Source organism: Drosophila bipectinata, chromosome 3R, assembly GCF_030179905.1.
Source record: "Drosophila bipectinata strain 14024-0381.07 chromosome 3R, DbipHiC1v2, whole genome shotgun sequence".
Lineage (NCBI taxonomy): Eukaryota > Metazoa > Arthropoda > Insecta > Diptera > Drosophilidae > Drosophila > Drosophila bipectinata.
In genome coordinates this window covers 29,402,200-29,423,577 of record NC_091739.1, presented here as the reverse complement: position 1 = coordinate 29,423,577, position 21,378 = coordinate 29,402,200, and the positions used below count along the sequence as shown (strand labels likewise).

General features: G+C 44.7%; 4 protein-coding genes across 6 annotated transcripts; 2 read left to right on the top strand and 2 right to left on the bottom strand.

The window, feature by feature from the left end:
* The first annotated feature begins 6,411 nt into the window (after positions 1-6,411).
* On the top strand, positions 6,412-10,646 carry Scm (Polycomb protein Scm). The gene is made up of 4 exons (XM_017233262.3): positions 6,412-7,416; positions 7,477-8,391; positions 8,452-9,453; positions 9,517-10,646. Exons 1-4 carry the CDS (start codon positions 6,913-6,915, stop codon positions 9,652-9,654), a joined length of 2,559 nt encoding a protein of 852 aa, XP_017088751.2. The 5' UTR covers positions 6,412-6,912; the 3' UTR covers positions 9,655-10,646.
* Positions 10,647-11,086: 440 nt separating this feature from the next.
* Positions 11,087-17,631, bottom strand: Usp1 (ubiquitin specific protease 1). Of its 3 annotated transcripts, XM_017233189.3 has the most exons (6): positions 17,163-17,631; positions 15,624-16,136; positions 14,440-15,451; positions 13,764-14,379; positions 12,596-13,700; positions 11,087-11,685 (listed from the first exon to the last, which is right to left on the bottom strand). In XM_017233189.3, exons 2-5 carry the CDS (start codon positions 16,123-16,125, stop codon positions 12,597-12,599), a joined length of 3,234 nt encoding a protein of 1,077 aa, XP_017088678.2. In that variant the 5' UTR covers positions 16,126-16,136; positions 17,163-17,631; the 3' UTR covers positions 11,087-11,685; position 12,596. The 3 variants fall into 3 exon arrangements, with proteins under 3 accessions (XP_017088678.2, XP_070138282.1, XP_070138283.1); XM_070282181.1 differs by having other exon boundaries at positions 11,087-13,700; XM_070282182.1 differs by having other exon boundaries at positions 11,087-13,700; positions 17,347-17,631.
* A 307-nt stretch (positions 17,632-17,938) lies between these two features.
* On the top strand, positions 17,939-19,864 carry eEF1gamma (elongation factor 1-gamma). The gene is made up of 3 exons (XM_017233190.3): positions 17,939-18,081; positions 18,226-18,375; positions 18,460-19,864. Exons 1-3 carry the CDS (start codon positions 18,070-18,072, stop codon positions 19,591-19,593), a joined length of 1,296 nt encoding a protein of 431 aa, XP_017088679.1. The 5' UTR covers positions 17,939-18,069; the 3' UTR covers positions 19,594-19,864.
* Positions 19,865-19,943: 79 nt separating this feature from the next.
* On the bottom strand, positions 19,944-21,161 carry Cisd2 (CDGSH iron sulfur domain 2). The gene is made up of 3 exons (XM_017233191.3): positions 20,980-21,161; positions 20,304-20,527; positions 19,944-20,249 (listed from the first exon to the last, which is right to left on the bottom strand). The coding sequence occupies exons 1-3, from the start codon at positions 21,074-21,076 to the stop codon at positions 20,166-20,168; spliced, it is 405 nt and encodes a 134-aa protein (XP_017088680.1). The 5' UTR covers positions 21,077-21,161; the 3' UTR covers positions 19,944-20,165.
* Positions 21,162-21,378: the final 217 nt, after the last annotated feature.

Below are 21,378 nucleotides of genomic sequence, written 5' to 3'. Positions count from 1 at the left end.
CCATATTGTCCTCCCATGCATTTTCCCCATTTTCGAAGGGGTCTACCCCGAAAAATTGGCAAAAAATCTAAAAAATATTTTGTTCCAGGATTTTGATGCAGATTTGTGAGGAATCTATCCACAAATCGTTTAAGGTATTCCGCTCAAGAATCGGACGACTATTGCCAAACATATAGCGTTCGGCGTGGGCCAAATGGTCCTCCCATGCATTTCCCCCATTTTCGAAGGGGTCTACCCTGAAAAATTGACAAAAAATCTAAAAAATATTTTGTTCCAGGACTTTGATGCAGATTTGTGAGGAATCTATCTACAAATCGTTTAAGGTATTCCGCCCAAGAATCGGAAGATTATTGCCAAAGATTTGGCTTTCGGCGTGGGCCATTTGTCCTCCCATGCATTTCCCCCATTTTCGAAGGGGAGGATGTATTCCCCCATGTATTCCGCTCAAGAATCGGACGACTATTGCCAAACATATAGCGTTCGGCGTGGGCCAAATGGTCCTCCCATGCATTTCCCCCATTTTCGAAGGGGTCTACCCTGAAAAATTGACAAAAAATCTAAAAAATATTTTGTTCCAGGACTTTGATGCAGATTTGTGAGGAATCTATCTACAAATCGTTTAAGGTATTCCGCCCAAGAATCGGAAGATTATTGCCAAAGATATGGCTTTCGGCGTGGGCCATTTGTCCTCCCATGCATTTCCCCCATTTTCGAAGGGGTCTCCCAGGAAAATTGACAAAAAATCTAAAAAATATTTTGTTTCAGGACTTTAATGCAGATTTGTGAGGAATCTATCCACAAATCGTTTAAGGTATTCCGCCCAAGAATCGGAAGACTATTGCCAAAGATATGGCTTTCGGCGTGGGCCATATTGTCCTCCCATGCATTTCCCCCATTTTCGAAGGGGTCTACCCTGGAAAATTGACAAAAATTCTAAAAAATATTTTGTTCCAGGATTTTGATGCAGATTTGTGAGGAATCTATCCACAAATCGTTTAAGGTATTCCGCCCAAGAATCGGAAGACTATTGCCAAAGATATAGCGTTCGGCGTGGGCCATATTGTCCTCCCATGCATTTCCCCCATTTTCGAAGGCGTCTACCCTGAAAAATTGACAAAAAATCTAAAAAATATTTTGTTCCAGGATGTTGATGCAGATTTGTGAGGAATCTATCCACAAATCGTTTAAGGTATTCCGCTCAAGAATCGGACGACTATTGCCAAAGATATAGCGTTCGGCGTGGGCCAAATGGTCCTCCCATGCATTTCCCCAATTTTCAAAGGGGTCTCCTAGGAAAATTGACAAAAAATCTAAAAAATATTTTGTTCCAGGATTTTGATGCAGATTTGTGGAGAATCTATCCACAAATCGTTTAAGGTATTCCGCCCAAGAATCGGAAGATTATTGCCAAAGATATGGCTTTCGGCGTGGGCCATTTGTCCTCCCATGCATTTCCCCCATTTTCGAAGGGGTCTGTCTACCCAGGAAAATTGACAAAAAATCAAAAAATATTTTATTCCAGGATTTTGATGCAGATTAGTGGAGAATCTATCCACAAATCGTTTAAGGTATTCCGCCCAAGAATCGGAAGACTATTGCCAAAGATATGGCTTTCGGCGTGGGCCATATTGTCCTCCCATGCATTTCCCCCATTTTCGAAGGGGTCTACCCTGGAAAATTGACAAAAATTCTAAAAAATATTTTGTTCCAGGATTTTGATGCAGATTTGCGAGGAATCTATCCACAAATCGTTTAAGGTATTCCGCTCAAGAATCGGACGACTATTGCCAAAGATATAGCGTTCGGCGTGGGCCAAATGGTCCTCCCATGCATTTCCCCAATTTTCAAAGGGGTCTCCTAGGAAAATTGACAAAAAATCTAAAAAATATTTTGTTCCAGGATTTTGATGCAGATTTGTGGAGAATCTATCCACAAATCGTTTAAGGTATTCCGCCCAAGAATCGGAAGATTATTGCCAAAGATATGGCTTTCGGCGTGGGCCATATTGTCCTCCCATGCATTTTCCCCATTTTCGAAGGGGTCTACCCAGGAAAATTGACAAAAAATCTAAACAATATTTTGATCCAGGATTTTGATGCAGATTTTTGGAGAATCTATCCACAAATTGTTTAAGGTATTCCGCCCAAGAATCGGAAGATTATTGCCTAAGATATGGCTTTCGGCGTGGGCCATATTGTCCTCCCATGCATTTCCCCCATTTTCGAAGGGGTCTACCCAGGAAAATTGACAAAAAATCTAAAAAATATTTTGTTCCAGGATTTTGATGCAGATTTGTGGAGAATCTATCCACAAATCGTTTAAGGTATTCCGCCCAAGAATCGGAAGATTATTGCCAAAGATATGGCTTTCGGCGTGGGCCATTTGTCCTCCCATGCATTTCCCCCATTTTCGAAGGGGTCTGTCTACCCAGGAAAATTGACAAAAAATCAAAAAATATTTTATTCCAGGATTTTGATGCAGATTAGTGGAGAATCTATCCACAAATCGTTTAAGGTATTCCGCCCAAGAATCGGAAGACTATTGCCAAAGATATGGCTTTCGGCGTGGGCCATATTGTCCTCCCATGCATTTCCCCCATTTTCGAAGGGGTCTACCCTGGAAAATTGACAAAAATTCTAAAAAATATTTTGTTCCAGGATTTTGATGCAGATTTGCGAGGAATCTATCCACAAATCGTTTAAGGTATTCCGCTCAAGAATCGGACGACTATTGCCAAAGATATAGCGTTCGGCGTGGGCCAAATGGTCCTCCCATGCATTTCCCCAATTTTCAAAGGGGTCTCCTAGGAAAATTGACAAAAAATCTAAAAAATATTTTGTTCCAGGATTTTGATGCAGATTTGTGGAGAATCTATCCACAAATCGTTTAAGGTATTCCGCCCAAGAATCGGAAGATTATTGCCAAAGATATGGCTTTCGGCGTGGGCCATATTGTCCTCCCATGCATTTTCCCCATTTTCGAAGGGGTCTACCCAGGAAAATTGACAAAAAATCTAAACAATATTTTGATCCAGGATTTTGATGCAGATTTTTGGAGAATCTATCCACAAATTGTTTAAGGTATTCCGCCCAAGAATCGGAAGATTATTGCCTAAGATATGGCTTTCGGCGTGGGCCATATTGTCCTCCCATGCATTTCCCCCATTTTCGAAGGGGTCTACCCAGGAAAGTTGACAAAAAATCTAAAAAATATTTTGTTCCAGGATTTTGATGCAGATTTGTGGAGAATCTATCCACAAATCGTTTAAGGTATTCCGCCCAAGAATCGGAAGATTATTGCCAAAGATATGGCTTTCGGCGTGGGCCATTTGTCCTCCCATGCATTTCCCCCATTTTCGAAGGGGTCTGTCTACCCAGGAAAATTGACAAAAAATCAAAAAATATTTTATTCCAGGATTTTGATGCAGATTAGTGGAGAATCTATCCACAAATCGTTTAAGGTATTCCGCCCAAGAATCGGAAGACGATTGCCAAAGATATGGCTTTCGGCGTGGGCCATATTGTCCTCCCATGCATTTCCCCCATTTTCGAAGGGGTCTACCCTGGAAAATTGACAAAAATTCTAAAAAATATTTTGTTCCAGGATTTTGATGCAGATTTGCGAGGAATCTATCCACAAATCGTTTAAGGTATTCCGCTCAAGAATCGGACGACTATTGCCAAAGATATAGCGTTCGGCGTGGGCCAAATGGTCCTCCCATGCATTTCCCCAATTTTCAAAGGGGTCTCCTAGGAAAATTGACAAAAAATCTAAAAAATATTTTGTTCCAGGATTTTGATGCAGATTTGTGGAGAATCTATCCACAAATCGTTTAAGGTATTCCGCCCAAGAATCGGAAGATTATTGCCAAAGATATGGCTTTCGGCGTGGGCCATATTGTCCTCCCATGCATTTTCCCCATTTTCGAAGGGGTCTACCCAGGAAAATTGACAAAAAATCTAAACAATATTTTGATCCAGGATTTTGATGCAGATTTTTGGAGAATCTATCCACAAATTGTTTAAGGTATTCCGCCCAAGAATCGGAAGATTATTGCCTAAGATATGGCTTTCGGCGTGGGCCATATTGTCCTCCCATGCATTTCCCCCATTTTCGAAGGGGTCTACCCAGGAAAATTGACAAAAAATCTAAAAAATATTTTGTTCCAGGATTTTGATGCAGATTTGTGGAGAATCTATCCACAAATCGTTTAAGGTATTCCGCCCAAGAATCGGAAGATTATTGCCAAAGATATGGCTTTCGGCGTGGGCCATATTGTCCTCCCATGCATTTTCCCAATTTTCAAAGAGGTCTACCCAGTAAAATTAACAAAAAATCAAAAAAATATTTTGTTCCAGGATTTTGATGCAGATTTGCGGAGAATCTATCCACAAATCGTTTAAGGTATTCCGCTCAACAATCGGACGACTATTGCCAAAGATATGGCTTTCGGCGTGGGCCATATTGTCCTCCCATGCATTTTCCCCATTTTCGAAGGGGTCTACCCCGAAAAATTGGCAAAAAATCTAAAGAATATTTTGTTCCAGGATTTTGATGCAGATTTGTGGAGAATCTATCCACAAATCGTTTAAGGTATTCCGTCCAAGAATCGGAAGACTATTGCCAAAGATATAGCGTTCGGCGTGGGCTATATTGTCGTCCCATGCATTTCCCCCATTTTCGAAGGGGTCTACCCAGGAAAATTGACAAAAAATCTAAAAAATATTTTGTTCCAGGATTTTGAAGCAGATTTGTGGAGAATCTATCCACAAATCGTTTAAGGTATTCCGCTCAACAATCGGACGACTATTGCCAAAGATATGGCTTTCGGCGTGGGCCTATTGGTCGTCCCATGCATTTCCCCCATTTTCGAAGGGGTCTACCCAGGAAAATTGACAAAAAATCAAAAAAATATTTTGTTCCAGGATTTTGATGCAGATTTGTGGAGAATCTAACCACAAATCGTTTAAGGTATTCCGCCCAAGAATCGGAAGATTATTGCCAAAGATATGGCTTTCGGCGTGGGCCATATTGTCCTCCCATGCATTTTCCCCATTTTCGAAGGGGTCTACCCAGGAAAATTGACAAAAAATCTAAACAATATTTTGATCCAGGATTTTGATGCAGATTTGTGGAGAATCTATCCACAAATCGTTTAAGGTATTCCGCTCAACAATCGGACGACTGTTGCCAAAGATATGGCTTTCGGCGTGGGCCTAATGGTCGTCCCATGCATTTTCCCCATTTTCGAAGGGGTCAGAAGATTGACAAAAAATCTAAAAAATATTTTGTTTCACGATTTTGATGCAGATTTGTGGAGAATCTGTCCACAAATCATTTAAGGTATTCCGCTCAACAATCGGACGACTATTGCCAAAGATATGGCTTTCGGCGTGGGCCTAATGGTCGTCCCATGCATTTCCCCCATTTTCGAAGGGGTCTCCCAGAAAAATCGACAAAAAATCTAAAAAATATTTTGTTTCACGATTTTGATGCAGATTTGTGGAGAATCTGTCCACAAATCGTTTAAGGTATTCCGCTCAACAATCGGACGACTGTTGCCAAAGATATGGCTTTCGGCGTGGCCCTAATGGTCGTCCCATGCATTTCCCCCATTTTCGAAGGGGTCTCCCAGGAAGATTGACAAAAAATGTAAAAAATATTTTGTTTCACGATTTTGATGCAGATTTGTGGAGAATCTGTCCACAAATCATTTAAGGTATTCTGCTCAACAATCGGACGACTATTGCCAAACATATGGCTTTCGGCGTGGGCCTAATGGTCGTCCCATGCATTTACCCCATTTTCGAAGGGGTCTCCCAGAAAAATCGACAAAAAATCTAAAAAATATTTTGTTCCTGGATTTTGATGCAGATTTGTGGAGAATCTATCCACAAATCGTTCAATGTATTCCGCTCAAGAATCGGACGACTATTGCCAAAGATATGGCTTTCGGCGTGGGCCATATTGTCCTCCCATGCATTTCCCCCATTTTCGAAGGGGTCTACCCAGAAAAATTGACAAAAAATCTAAAATATATTTTGTTCCAGAATTTTGATGTAGATTTGTGGAGAATCTATCCATAAATCGTTTAAGGTATTCCTTTTAAGAATTGGATGATTGTTAGGAAAGATATGAAGTTAAGATATTTGGCTGTAACAAATGTAACAAATATAACAAAAAACTAAAAAAAAATATTTTTTTTTATTATTTTATTAACAAAAAATTTATGGAAACGGCCGTGTCACAGATTTTTTTAGGATCAAAAAACTATATCCTAGATCTCAAAAAAGGGGCACGTAAATGCCTTCCGCGCCCTATTAATCGATAACACATTTTCGATAGTCCGTGACTGGGAACAAGTATTATTACGCCTAGTGACTAGAAATCGGCTTATGCGATAGGTCATCACTAGAAAAACAAATATGGCGGAGCCATAAAAAAAGAAGAAGAGATAATTGTAAAATTTTGCTATTAAACCGAATTAAACCACGCAATTGAATTTTTTAAGAAGATTTCAAGATTGGGAAAGAGTTTTTATAGAAAACTAAGCTGTTATTGTCTTCGAGGCAATCGTAAACGGTGCGAGTAAGTGGTAAATGCTCCTATGCTATTTTGCCACCAATTGTTATTACGTGACCTCAAGAACGCCGCAAAAATTTGGTAGCTCAGATCGAGGGAAAAACACCCCCATGATTGTTGTGGCATGCGGATAGTGGAAAAATAAATTTCTGAAAGTGAACGGAAAGAAGTGCCCGCAGGCCGAAATGCGATTTGCAGTATACGAATATACTTTGAGCGCTAAAACGAGACTATTTCGGAAAAGTATTTCTGGCTGAGATGCCAACGGACTTGCCGGCAGAGGAAACAAGCAAACGCGCAGCAAACTAAAACATCCAAGCAGGGAAAACCATGTCAGGGGGCCGCGACAGCAACAGCACCAATTCCAACCCCAGTGGCAATGGTAGCAACGCCTCCAATTCAAATGCTAACTCCTCGTCCACATCGCCAGCATCCAATCAGCGTCAGCGCGGTCGTCCCCCCAAACGGGCAACATGTACTTGGTGTGGCGAGGGCAAGCTGCCGCTGCAATACGTCCTGCCCACCCAGACGGGCAAAAAGGAATTCTGCTCGGAGACGTGCATTGCCGAGTTTCGCAAGGCGTACAGTAAAGGAGCTTGTACACAGTGCGATAACGTCATCCGCGACGGAGCACCCAACAAGGAGTTCTGCTCCATTATGTGCATGAATAAGCACCAGAAAAAGAACTGCTCCACAAGACAGAGCGGCGGCTCCGCGAACAGCAAAGGCCTGCTGGAGAGCGATCGCAAGTTGCTGGCCAGTGGAGCGCCAGCGCCGACGGGCCCTTTTCAGTACGAGAGCTTTCACGTATTCGACTGGGACGCCTACCTGGAGGTGAGTAATGCATTTAAGTCCGTATGACACATGGCTTAACTTTTGAATATTTTATTTTAGGAAACGGGTAGCGACGCAGCACCTGCTGAGTGTTTTAAACAGGCTCAAAACCCTCCAAATAACGACTTTAAGATTGGCATGAAATTAGAGGCCTTGGATCCACGAAACGTCACCTCCACATGCATTGCAACAGTGGTGGGAGTCCTTGGATCCAGATTACGCTTACGCCTGGATGGCAGCGACTCGCAGAACGATTTCTGGCGGTTGGTGGACTCCACAGAGATCCATGCTATTGGCCACTGCGAAAAAAATGGCGGTATGCTGCAACCACCACTAGGATTCCGCATGAACGCCTCCAGTTGGCCCGGGTACCTGTGTAAAATCCTGAACAACGCTATGGTCGCTCCCGAAGAAATATTTCAGCCCGAGCCACTATCGCCGGAGGAGAACCTTTTCAAGGTGGGCCAGAAACTGGAGGCTGTTGACAAAAAGAACCCGCAGTTGATCTGCTGCGCCACAGTGGATGCTATCAAGGACGACCAGATTCACGTCACCTTCGACGGTTGGCGGGGAGCGTTCGATTACTGGTGCAACTACCGATCGAGGGACATATTCCCAGTGGGTTGGTGCGCACGCAGCTGTCACCCAATGCAACCGCCGGGCCATAAGTCGCGCATGGACTCTAACAACAGTAAGCAGCGTCCGCGCCCACGCTACACTGTGGTACCCGAATCGGAGGCCATGGTTCCCGCCTCGCCGGCCACCGCCCATTTCCATCCCAATTGTAAGGGCGGCCCGTTTATCAACAATTCCAAGCTGCCGTGCATGGTTACGGGTCCGACGTACCAAACGCTGGCCAAGCTATGTCTCCAGGAGGTTCTAGCTGCCAGCACGGATACACAGCAACTGTCCAAGCTTCTCTTTGCGCTGGAAGGTGATGTTCACATTGTAACGGCAGCTGGAAAAAATTTTACCGTGAGTAGAGGTCATCTTTGTAGGAGTCATGAAAATATTTAATAATTGAATGCATTTCAGGTTAAAATTCCATCGCCATTACGCATGAAAGACGACGAGAGCCTGGCCCAGTTCATAGAGACGTTGTGCACCACATGCCAGGCATGTGCGAATCTCATCTCCCTGGTGCACGAGACGGAGGAGTGCAAGAAGTGCGCTGGTAGCAGGAAGCGTCCGTTGACCCAGTCAGCCACGCCTCCCACATCGCCAGTGCTCGCCGACAAGCGGAACCGTCACTCCAACTCGGCAACGAGCCCTCCCGCTGAAAAGATTGTCATCAAACAGGAGGCGGGCGTCAAGTCACCTGTGGAGGCTAAACCAAAATCATCGCCCAACAGTGGCAAGGAGGCGTCCAACCACCAGAACAACAGTAGTGGGAGCAAGTCTACCAAGGTGGTCGTAAAGACCGAACCCAATGGAGTAGGCTCGCAAGCGCCATCCACAGCCCAGGCACTGCGAAAAGTGCGCTTCCAGCACCACGGAAAAGGGAGTGGTATCGTTTCGAATGGAAATTCGGATGCGAGCCAAGGAACAGCTGCAACCAGCAGTCACTGTAGTAGCTCCACGACATCTTCCAGTACCAGTTTGGCGGGAGGAACAGCGAACACTTCCTCGATTGGGAAGTACCTGGCTCCACTGGTAGCCGAAGTACATCCTGAGCAGGTGAATGTCAAGTCCTCGAATAGCTATTACAAGAGCCCGACAACGTTATCGTCCAGCGCCTCGTTGCCCACATCCGTGTCCACGCCTTTCACTGGCTGCCAGTCAGCCTCGTCCACTGCACTGGCTGCAGGCGGAGTAACGGCGGCCAAGGCTGCCACCGCGCCGACGGGACCAGCAGCCGCTGCAGCGGCATCCACAAACTATACAGCGATTACCTCACCCGTAAGCACACCCACATCCGCATCGGCTGCCTCGCATCTGCGGGCGCAGCCAATCGATTGGACCATCGAGGAGGTTATCCAGTACATCGAGAGCAACGATAACTCCCTCGCAATTCATGGCGATCTGTTTCGGAAGCATGTAAGTAACAATAAATTTTAATTTATTTGAAATATTTAATTAATTTTGTATAATTGTTTGCAGGAAATCGATGGTAAAGCTTTACTATTGCTAAATTCAGAAATGATGATGAAGTACATGGGCCTGAAGCTAGGACCTGCCTTAAAAATCTGCAATTTAGTTAATAAGGTGAACGGACGTCGAAACAATATGGCACTATAATTGAACACTAACTTGCAAGCAATCGACTCCGATCGAGTTGGACTTGTCATACATAGAAATTGTTAACAAATTAGTACCTCCCCATAAACTAAAGCGAAAAGCAAACGTAAAAGCTGTTCATAGACGAGTAATGTGTTGGCCATTTCGAGATAAAAACATAAATTCCTCATTTTATTATTTCGATAATATGAAACAACGCGCAAAACCATAATGTCAACCATAAAAACTATACTTTCCAATATAAATCAATGGAAAATGCAATCTTAGAGAGCCAAGCTCCAGTTTTCAGAGTTCTACAATCTATTTTATTATTTATTCAATCAATTTAAATTCGATATTTGAACAAAATTGTATATCAAATCTTGTTATATTTTTATTAGGCTTTTTTGCTTTTAATTTGATTATTCGAGTCGTGTTTTTTTCACTCACCCAGTCGCAAGATATATGCGAACAAAATTGTTTTAAAATTATATATATTATTTAGTGAAAATTGAAAACTGGAGCCTGGCTACCAACTCACAATGCACATTACATGATATTTATGAAACATAAACACGCACATTAGACACCAAAATCTATCCGACACGACAAGAATGATATTTAACTTTAGAATATAATATGAAGAACAACAAACTGAATGTACATATTTACATATAATTTTGTAATTATGTATCAATTGCGTTTCCTAAATATAACAATATTTAATTAGCTATTAAAATAAATGATGTATAATTTTCTATTAAGTTATTAAATTGAATATTCTTATTAGTTGAATCAACCGGTAATTAAGGCAAAGTTTTAAAATAAGACCAGTTTCCTTTCAAAGTTTTGCAATACCTATATACATACACGCGATGGATCCAAATCGTGCAAAGCATTGCAATAAGTCTCATTATGTTTACCAAGAACCATCTACACAGCAAAATTAAATAGAGCCAACTGTATATATCATTGCGTAACAAATATATTACACCTTGTTCTATTTTCTATAATTCGTGTTATGAGTTTTCATAGCTTTTGGAGGTTTTGGATTTTGTTGGTGGGGTTTGAGATAAATACGTATACGCCATGGAGGACACTATCCTGGGTAGAGTTATTCTCCGCGATGGAGTTTTTGTCGCAGCCAGGACTACGATCGTTTACGATTATGGTAGTGAATCCAATATACAGTCTGTATACTTTAATCGGGCCTCTTCTTTAATAAAAGTTTCAAGGATTCGATAATGCAATGCCAGTCCCTTTTTTAATGATTTTTTCTTTGAGCAGCCACTTCCGTAATCCCTACCCCTAATACCTGGAAGAGCTCCAGAAATCGGCCACAATGAACCAGCACCACTAGACCCGGAGGATCTGCAACCCTTCCTGCAGTCCATGGAAAAGGCTCCTGCCTGACTTCCTTGGAAAATCCACCAAAAGAAACCCATCCCGACCCTTGCGATTTCAAAACTCCATATATAATACAATGCAATAAAGAATCTCGAACAGAGTTTTAAGATTTAGACATATGTGAATATATGTATGTTGTATATTTCGTATATTTAGTTAAGCATGTTCTATAATGCTAATCAATAATAAACATAAATAGAATTGGAATCAAACGGAACGGTCCTCGGTCGGCTAAACCATTGCCGTAATTGAATTTGTGTATAGATCGCATCTTGTATCTTGTATCTTGTATCTGTATCTGCAGATTGTTAGTTCAACTGTTATTGTTACCTTTAAATGTTAATTATAAACTTTACAATTAGAATTTTACACAAATCTTTGCTTTGTAAATATTAATATCACTATAGCAGCGCTCTCGAAATGAAGTTTAAAAACAATTGAAATAAAACTAGAGTAACGTAACGTAGACGTAATGCAATGGAGAAACTAGAACTAAATCTCTAAAAATATTGCAGAATTAGTGTGCTATTACAATATTACAGTTATTGTTTATTAATATTAATTACGTTACAATCGATTGTGGTTGTGGGTGCCTATGTATGTTTCTGAATTGATGGAGTCGGTGAATCCTGAAGTCCTGAAGTCCTGTATGTATGAAGAAAACGTTTTCATAAACTATCCAATCAATTACATAACAATTCTCAGTTGTTCGCTTGATCTTCTTCCAATCCACTATCCACTATCCAATATCCAATATCCGATATACTTTCATTCGCATGTTAGATGTGTCATGAGTTATCAACTATTCAACACTTTGTATATATTATTTTATATTTTATGGACACATCGTGTTAATCCAATTAAATATGTGTTTGTCTGAATGTCTGTTCCAGTTACCCCACCGACACTGTAATTATTACAGATTCTATATCCTGCCAACTGGGGATGACCGCTTGTTCTATGAGAATATTAGAGATTACTCAATACTATCAATAATAATTAATATTATTACAACATTCGCCTGCTCTGCCATGCTCTAGGGCACTAAATTAAAGATTTGTTAATTTTATTGCTTTCGCCTTTTTAATTTGTATCTGAGTATAATAATAAAAGTGTGTGTGTCTGATCATAATCATAATTCATGGGAAAACAATTATAGGCCGTTTATCAGCGTTTAGCGTTTGTAACGTTTTAAATTCGTGTTTACGAGTTGACGCGTTGGTTAAGCTTAATTATTAACAATATTTAGTAGTTATACAACAACTGAATGCCAAAATCAAATGCATCAATTAAACAGACAAACAATCGATAAACGTGGAACTGAACTGATAGGGGGCATGGAGTCTAGGCCTCAGTTAAACCGCTGATTAGTTAATGAATAGTTATGCATGTAGGTAAACGATAGAGCTTAGTACGATTACATTGTTTAACAAACAGACTTCTTCTTTTGCTTATTATTCTAGGCTAGAGACATCTCCTATCCAATAAATATGTACTTTCCGTGGTTGAACCCCTACCCTACCCTACACGCCACGCCGGTTCTTGCACTGGGAACCTCATATCTTGTGCGAGCCACTGGGCAAGTTATCGTTCGACCAGGAGCCCTGCGATCCACTCGATGGCGGCGGCGTCGACGATGTTCCCGGCTTTGACGAGGCAGCGGTCTGTGCCGGCTGCAGATCGAATCGTGCGTAGAACAGCAAGTAAGGAGTTATGGTTATCTTCCGGGTGGGCGACAGCAACTCCTCGAACTCTCGCTGGGTCATGGCTTTGATCTTGTCATCATCGCACATATACCAAATGGGGTCCGTGCCCCCGTGAGCATAGTTGACCTTGACGCCGCCACGGCCTGTGCTTCCATAGCCCGTCGGGTAGGTGGTTCCCGAGCTGCCGTAGCTGAGATTGCTGTTGCTGCCGTTCTGCAGGGACTCCTCGCTGAAGTCACTGCAGCTGGCCGAGTTGCTGTTGCTCGTCTGCTGATTGCAACAGAGCCGCATGGCACAGCAGTTGACTCCGTGGCAGGTGGTGTTCATGCTGAGCTTCCCGATCCCGTTTGTGATCGTTTTACTGCTGATCCCGTTCAGCTGCTTCACGTTCTTGCTCATATCGCCGCTACTGGAGGCCTTGCTGCGGCCGAACTTCATCTTCTTCATCAGACTCGTTCCGGAAGAGGCCAAGGCCGAGGCGGCCGCCGAGACCGGAGTACTGGCCACGCTGCTGCTTCCGTTATTCGGAGCCGCGTTCTCATTGGAAGCCGAAGACTGCGAGGCCATCGTTTGCGATCCAGTCATCGTGTTCCGTCGGTCCTTTGGGCAGTTCACATAGTCGCTGGCCAAGTCCAGGAAGCACGTGTAGGCGATGTAATGGCCCACCGTGAGCGTGGCCCCGACATGGGTGATTACGCTGTACAGCTTGTAGACGTGCAGCTTATTGCTCTCGCTGAGGTCGCAGCATTTGATGCAGAAGCAGGGCAGAGTAAAGCTGGTGGGCACGTACGTACTCACTTTCTCCATTCCACCGGAGAAGCGGTTCAGCTGGATGACCAGCAGCCTCGGCAGCACCTCGTACGAGATGGACCGAATGGCCTCAGTGTACCCGGTGCACTGATTACAGCTATACTTGTTCTCCCCGCGGAAGTACTCCTTCGTGATGCACGAGTTCTGGAAAAGTAGAACCCCTCATTAGCTTTAAAACCAACTTAATCTTTAAAGATGGACCCCAACCTGAATGTAGTTGCTGGGCTTATCCTGCAGATCGGTGTTTTCGTATCCGGAAATGGGCACCGGCACCGAGATGTCGATCATTCCCTGCTTTTGTCGCGTCACCGTCTCACAACTTAGGCACTTGGTGGTCAGCACCATGAGGCCCTCGAAGTCCGAGTTGAAAAAGTTGAGGTTCAGCTCCCTTATTCTCTCCTCCAGTCGCATCTTGTCCTTCAGAACAGTGGCCGAGTTCATTTCGTCGTCGCTGGAGTATTTAGCTGCTGGGGGCGCCGGCACAGCCGGTAGGGCAACAGTCGGCGTGGGAACCACTACGCTGCCGCCACTGCTGTTGGCGCCACTGAGATCAACCGTGTTTAGGTAGAACAAGCTGTTGGCGGTGGCGTGGGCTGTGCCCGCCGTGGGACTGTTGTCCTTGAGGGGCGACTGAACGCGCGTTGACTTGGACGACTTGACTTCGTCTTTTCTCTTGGATTTGCGCGAAAAGAATGACGGTTTCGTCGTTGTGGTTTGACTAGATAACAGCGATCCGTTGCCAGAGCTCACGCCCTGCGACGCAACGGAATCAGCTCGCTCCTGAGGCTCACCGGTGTCTACCTCGTCCGGGTTTGCGACATAGCTGTGGAGGGAGAGGATTCTTTAGTATACTAATTCTGCCTTGTTTTTCGAGAACCCTTACCCATTGGCAATGACCTCAGGACATTCGCCAATAGCCTTGATCAGTGACTGGTTCGTTTCCCGAATACAATTCAGGACGCACATCAGGAACTCGTGTGCATCCTGCTGCTGGTTACCCTCAAAGGTGGCGTTCACATCCTGGATGGCATGCAGCAGCGTGTCCGCATGATACGGCTCCGTGGAGTCGGCCATCTCGTTTCCGTGAAGGCTGTTGTATAGCTCGTGCAGTTTCTCCGACACCGACTGATGAGTGGATTTGCTTGAAGCACTGCCTCCACTCCCAGCATTGACTCCGCCATTCAGGCCGCTATATTGATCCGCACTTGAGGCCAAGTCCTTGCTGCTCCAACTTCGCGCATGCTCCAACTGCGCCGAGCTCACGTTCCGGCCCAGCGACGCTGACTTGGCCCTCTGCTGTCGCATAATCGTCTGCTGCACCACGCCAAGATCGTGGATCAAGTGGTGCAGGTTGTGCAGAAAGTGGGGGGCGAATCGCAAGGTGTACACCACCGAGTTCAAGTAGCAAGAGTTGCCGATGTTGCAAAGCGTGCCCATTGATGGAGCATGATTCACAGTTCCCGCACTGCCATTCAAGCCCGATCCCGATCCTGTGGGGTTGCTGCCACCGGCGGATCCATAATACTGGTGGCCCTGTAGTTCCTGCGACTCAATGTCGCTGGATGTGGAGCCGGTGCCTGCGCGCAGGCCATTGCCCCCATAACCGTTTGCCACGCGCCGCTCGTCCGCGGTGGTCTGATGCCGGCGATCGTACAGCGACATGGTGTGACCCCTCTTGCGACTGGTCCGCGGTCCTCCCGGTTTCGGTGTGGCGTCGAGCTCGAGCTGGGCAGCGGCAATGGCAGCCGCCGTTTCTGGCGAATAGGTCTCTAGCTCGCTTAAAAGCTTATTGCGGCGTGTCCTGGCGCGCCCAGTTGGACCGCGTCGCTTCTTTCCAGTTGGCTTCTGTTCCTGCTCCTCCTCGATGCAATTCCAAAACTCTGGCTTGAAATGATCTGAAAGAAAGAAAGAAAGAAAGAAAGTATTTATTAAAAAAGAAACTGTTTTTGGGAACGGAGCATTATCAAGACACAGATTATTTTAATCTTGCTTGTGATGGTCGTAAAGCTATCATGTAGGTGTTGTTATATAATCTGATAGCCGCGCATAAGTGACAGCAGCTCTCACCTGGGTTAATGTACTCAGTGGGCTCGGTTGGTGTGGGCGAAGCGGCCTGCGCTGGTGCAGCTGGTGGCGGAGTGGGTGGCTGCTTGGAAGTGGTACCTTCCTGCCCGTCTGCGGCAGCTGGCTCCTGGCGCGACCTGAGACTCGAGCAGCGCGTTGGGTCGGCGGCGTAGATACGACGTTGCCGCTTTCTTATGGGCAATGCTTTCGGTACTTTCTCTGTGATGACTTGAGGGGAGGCTTGGGGAGCTACCGCCTGGTCAATGAGCTCAATGACAAACGGATATATAGTCCGGAACCTGGGCGAGAGATTACCGACTTCACTCGCTGTGCCAATCCGATCTTCTGTGATCCCCGTTGGCGATTTATCCTGGTGCTTTGTGACCTGGTCCTGAAGGCTCTTGCGGCTGTTTTTGTTTTTGAGGATAGTGTTGCTAGATTCGTGCTCGTTGGGTGGAAGACTGGCTTGTTCCTCTTTGCGCTTAGTTACGTCATATTCGTGCATCTTTCATTATCCTGCAAGAATCAGACATATTACGGCTGTTAGTACTAAAGAACGGAGAACGGAGAAGTGTAAGCATGCGATTGAAATGATTCTAGGCCACTACCGCAATCACAACAGGTTTCCAAGAGCACGTTTGGCCGGTTTGTCATCGCGAATCGATTGATAAGCCAGTGGCCAGCGATAAGGAGCTCTTTGATAATCTCCACAAGTGGGGGCCAGGCCGGTGGTGATTCATATTGAATAATGTATCGTCCCTAAAAACACAATTATTATCTCTCCCCATCTGCCTGCCCACTGGTACTAATAACTTTCAAAGCTTGACCACAAAGCTTTCAAAGGCGACCTGTCGTTGGTCAGCTGTTCTACTGCCACATCGGAAGGGTATTCTAGTTTTTAAAAAATATTTGTATTAAATTTATTATTTAATATATTTTATAACTTTTTCAAGCTAGTACCATTGGCTACCATTCTATGTCCTCCATAAGCAATAACCCTTTGTAGGGTATTAAGAATTCGACTTGGTCCTAGCTTGTTCCCTTTTTTCGATGGCCCTCGCTCCTTCTCCGATCACATGCAGTCTCCCATCAACTAATGTCATAATCCCCGCCGCACACACTGCCGCTGCCAATCAATTACTAATTGAATAGATACTCTTGAACCCCCTGAACCTGACAATAATTATGTAAATACTGGAGGAGCAGCAGGGCAGGCAGCGGGATGGGAGCCGATTCGAATGCATCGCGAAGGTAAAACTATATTACTATTGATTTTGTTGCTTCCAAATATGAAGGTCACATGGAACTCGGAGCACGGACCCCTGAAATCTGTACATAAGTGGTCAAAGCTCAAGGCAAATAGAAAGCCCCAAAAAAAAAAAAATACATACATATACAGATATATGGATGTATTTGTGTTGGAGGGCAACAACAATTGCGAGGTAAACAGTTATAATTATAGCTATAATTTATGCACGGCTTGCTGCGGTAAACCTTCTTCATTAATTATGTTTTCTCGTCGGCCACAGTTGAAACACTCACATATTTGGGGAACAACATTTGTAGGCAATGCTGCGCTTTACAATGCTGCCACGGATTGAGTTGCAAACGGGAAGAAACGCCGCCACCAAATGCAAAAATTTAAGCAAATTTTTTGTTTGCAACGTAAGATACGCATACACGCATACTTGAACACACACACACACACAAATACAAGCGCACGCACCGTACTCGCTGCGAAAGGTGCTTCTTCTTCTTGTTAACACCACTTTTCACTTTTTTTTCACGGCAGCGGTTCCCTAGATATCCGGATCTTTCGACGCTATTATAGAACCATTCACAGATGCTGCTATCTATCGGTCCAAGTGCGCATAGCCGCGAGTGGGCAAATCAAGGATCCGATCCAATTTGATCCCCGATTTGTAAGGGCTTTTTGTATTTTATTTAGTAGTTTTTAGTAAAATTATGCGCGAAGCAGTGGGCACATAGAGATGTACATAGAGAGCGAAGTAATCGGTTGCGGTAGTTGTGTTATCGATTCCCGTGGCGGACAACATGGCGAATATGAAATTACAATTGCTATCTCTGTAGAAGTTCTTAAAATTATAGTTAAGCAATTTATCCAAGAAATTATGCTCTATTTTTCTTCATTTCAAGCACTTCTCTGAAAAGTCAGGTGGAAGTAGTCTGTGACAGCAAAATAAAAAAAAATACTTTTTCGTTTATTTTAAGCATTTGGAGAGTTTTTTTTTTTAACATTTTAAGGACTAAGAGTAATTTATAATTAAGGAAGATTGTGAATACAAATAATATTTATTTCAATTTGAAAAAATAGATATTCTAGTATTTTATCGAAGAGCAACACTGACAAAAAAACTACTCGGTGAATGAGACTTTTCTTCTTCTTCCCTGACGTTGTCTTCTTCTTTCTCTTCGGCGAAAATCCACGATGGTGCAAGGAGTACGTATGAAAAACGGTTTTAATAATTCGCAAATTATAGCGCAATCACGGCATGATAATTTGCGAATTTCTTCTCGGCAGACGCCGATAAGATCGAAAAACCCGATACTAATTATCTTTTGTTTGCTATTGCCGTACTTGTAGACGCTGTACACTTACCCCGAGAACTTCCGCGCGTACAAGGCGCTCATCGCGGCCCAGTACTCCGGTGCCCAGGTGAAAGTGGCCGATAACTTCAAGTTCGGCGAGACGAACAAGTCGGCTGAGTTCCTCAAGAAGTTCCCCAGCGGCAAGGTGCGTAGAGGGCGTTGCCGGCATGCAACGTCATCATTTCTGCCAACGAATTTGTAACCATAAATCGTATGTCTTTGGTTATAGGTTCCGGCTTTCGAGACCAACGATGGAAAGACCCTGAGCGAGTCCAACGCCATTGCCTACCTCCTGGCCAACGAGCAGCTGCGCGGAGGAAAGTGCCCCTTCGTCCAGGCTCAGGTTCAGCAGTGGATCTCCTTCGCCGACAACGAGATCGTGCCTGCCTCGTGCGCCTGGGTGTTCCCTCTGCTGGGCATCCTTCCTCAGCAGAAGAACAACACTGCCAAGCAGGACGCTGAGGCTGTGCTGCAGCAGCTGAACCAGAAGCTGCTCAACTCTACCTTCCTTGCCGGTGAGCGCATCACTCTCGCCGACATCATTGTGTTCAGCAGCCTGCTCCACCTGTACGAGTACGTGCTGGAGCCCAGCGCACGCAGTGCCTTTGGTAACTTGAACCGTTGGTTCGTCACCATCCTCAACCAGCCCCAGGTGCAGGCCGTCGTTAAGGACTACAAGCTGTGCGAGAAGGCCCTGGTCTTCGATCCCAAGAAGTACGCCGAGTTCCAGGCCAAGACTGGAGCCGCCAAGCCCCAGCAGCCGCAACAGCAGAAGCAGGAGAAGAAGCCCAAGGAGAAGAAGGAAGCCGCTCCCAAGAAGGCCGCCGAGCCTGCCGAGGAGCTGGACGCCGCCGACGAGGCCCTGGCTCTGGAGCCCAAGTCCAAGGATCCCTTCGACCTCCTGCCCAAGGGCACGTTCAACTTTGATGACTTCAAGCGCGTCTACTCCAACGAGGATGAGGCCAAGTCGATTCCCTACTTCTTTGAGAAGTTCGACGCCGAGAACTACTCCATCTGGTTCGGAGAGTACAAGTACAACGACGAGCTGTCCAAGGTGTTCATGTCGTGCAATCTGATTACCGGCATGTTCCAGCGTCTGGATAAGATGCGCAAGCAGGCCTTCGCTTCCGTGTGCCTGTTCGGCGAGGACGGCAACAGCACCATCTCCGGAGTGTGGGTGTGGCGCGGACAGGATCTCGCCTTCACCCTCTCGCCCGACTGGCAGATCGACTACGAGGTCTACGACTGGAAGAAGCTGGATGCCAAGAGCGAGGAGACCAAGAAGCTGGTCACCCAGTACTTCTCCTGGGCCGGCGCCGACAAGGACGGCCGCAAGTTCAACCAGGGCAAGATCTTCAAATAAACACCACCTCACTCCCTCCCGCTCACAGACCAATCATAACAAACAGCAGCAGCAACAATAAAGTTTGAGATTCAAATGCACGATGCCTATTTCTTAAGTTCCAACCAAGCTAAGATAGTGTCCTACAAAAAATATCCGTCGTATTGTGTTGTTCTCGCCTTCTGACTGGAGAATTGTGGTGGTTAGGATGCCCTACGATATTGTCAACGGAACAGCGGCGCCTGCAGCCCGAAAATAATTTATAAAAAATAAACAGTTTTCTATTAATTAATTGGGGTTTACTAACACTTTTAAGGGTGAAATTCGAGTGATAAAAGGGATTACAGGATCGTCTTTCATGGACTATTCTAGGATTATATATTTTAGTTTCTTGTAGGCAATTTTATTGGCTTCTTTAGACTTAATCCATCAATATCAATTAATGCTTACGATTACAAACAGGGTTGACAGGGTAGAAGTATTTCGAAAAACGTAAACCATGTAACTTGGTTTTTAAAAGCAACTAGAAGCTCTGCGAGAATTTTTCAACAAGGAAATGCTAGATGTGTCCAGATGCACCGATGGGACCACGTTTATTGCTTCTTCACCACCACTGGTCCGACGTTGTCGCCGGTCAACTTGTTGTGCTCTCCATGGCTGCCATCGCAGTAGGGCCACTGTGGGGGGAAGAGGTTATTACAGTTATTTAGAAAGGTATTTCTGATACTCACGTTCTTGCTCTTCCAGCAGCGGCAGAAGGCGGCCTTCTCGGCGATATCCTCCACATCGATCGTATCCACCACCTTGGGCTCATGCTTCCGGATCTGGTTGTTGCAGCGTCCGCTCTTAACGGCCGAGCATCTGGCCTGGGCGGCCGGGCAGAAGGCCAGGTAACCGGTGTAGCCGATTCCAGCGACCACAACAGTGGGTGGAATGAGGGCCAGCCAGTCCTTGACTGCAAGCAGGAGAAATTAATCAGATAGGTGCATATTTTAAGGCACAGAACTAGATCTTTTCAGCAGCCAGGCGTAACAAGCACAAGGTCGTTCATTTATATACAGATGTATGTACATTGTGTGCATTGGAGCGTTTACGCATTATTCCTTTATCTACGTTAACTTATCACTTGAGTGATAAACTTCATCAATTTAAACTTTTGAGGGCGAGCTCAGCTAATGTTGCATAATCGCTGCAGGTCCACTTTTACTTGTGTCACTGGAAAAGTGCAATCATTGCACTTTGAAAACCAATCACATAATTATATCACGCCACTAAACACAAGACGATAACTCCAAGTTATAGCCCCAAGATGATGTGTCACATTCAAGGGCTTTCCTGAAAGTGGGGCGACCTTTTGAGGCAAATTCCAACGGACCCCACGTCGCTGAATCCTCATTTTGTACTTACAAGACAGCTTGAACCAACCGCCGAAACTGTCGGGGATCGGCAAGTTGGACAAGTAATTGGGTAGAGTGGATTTAACCAGCTGTGATAAGGGCTCCATTTCAAAAATGTTTTCTATTTATTTTAAGCTTTATAGAAGCAGACAGCGAGTTCTGAAAACCTGTTTTTGTTGTTGCTATCGTTTGGCGGCTACATGATATCGACAGAAAGTTATCGATATACCTCGGTAATAAGAAATCGTATGTAAATGTCTAGATTAAAAAATAAAAGAAAATTACAACAATAAAGAGAATCCAGTTAATAGTTAACTTGCTCTTTAATGACCTTTTTCTAAAATTAAACTTTTAAAAAGAATTTGAAAAAACTCAAGAAATTCCTATCGACGCTTGAATATCGAAAACA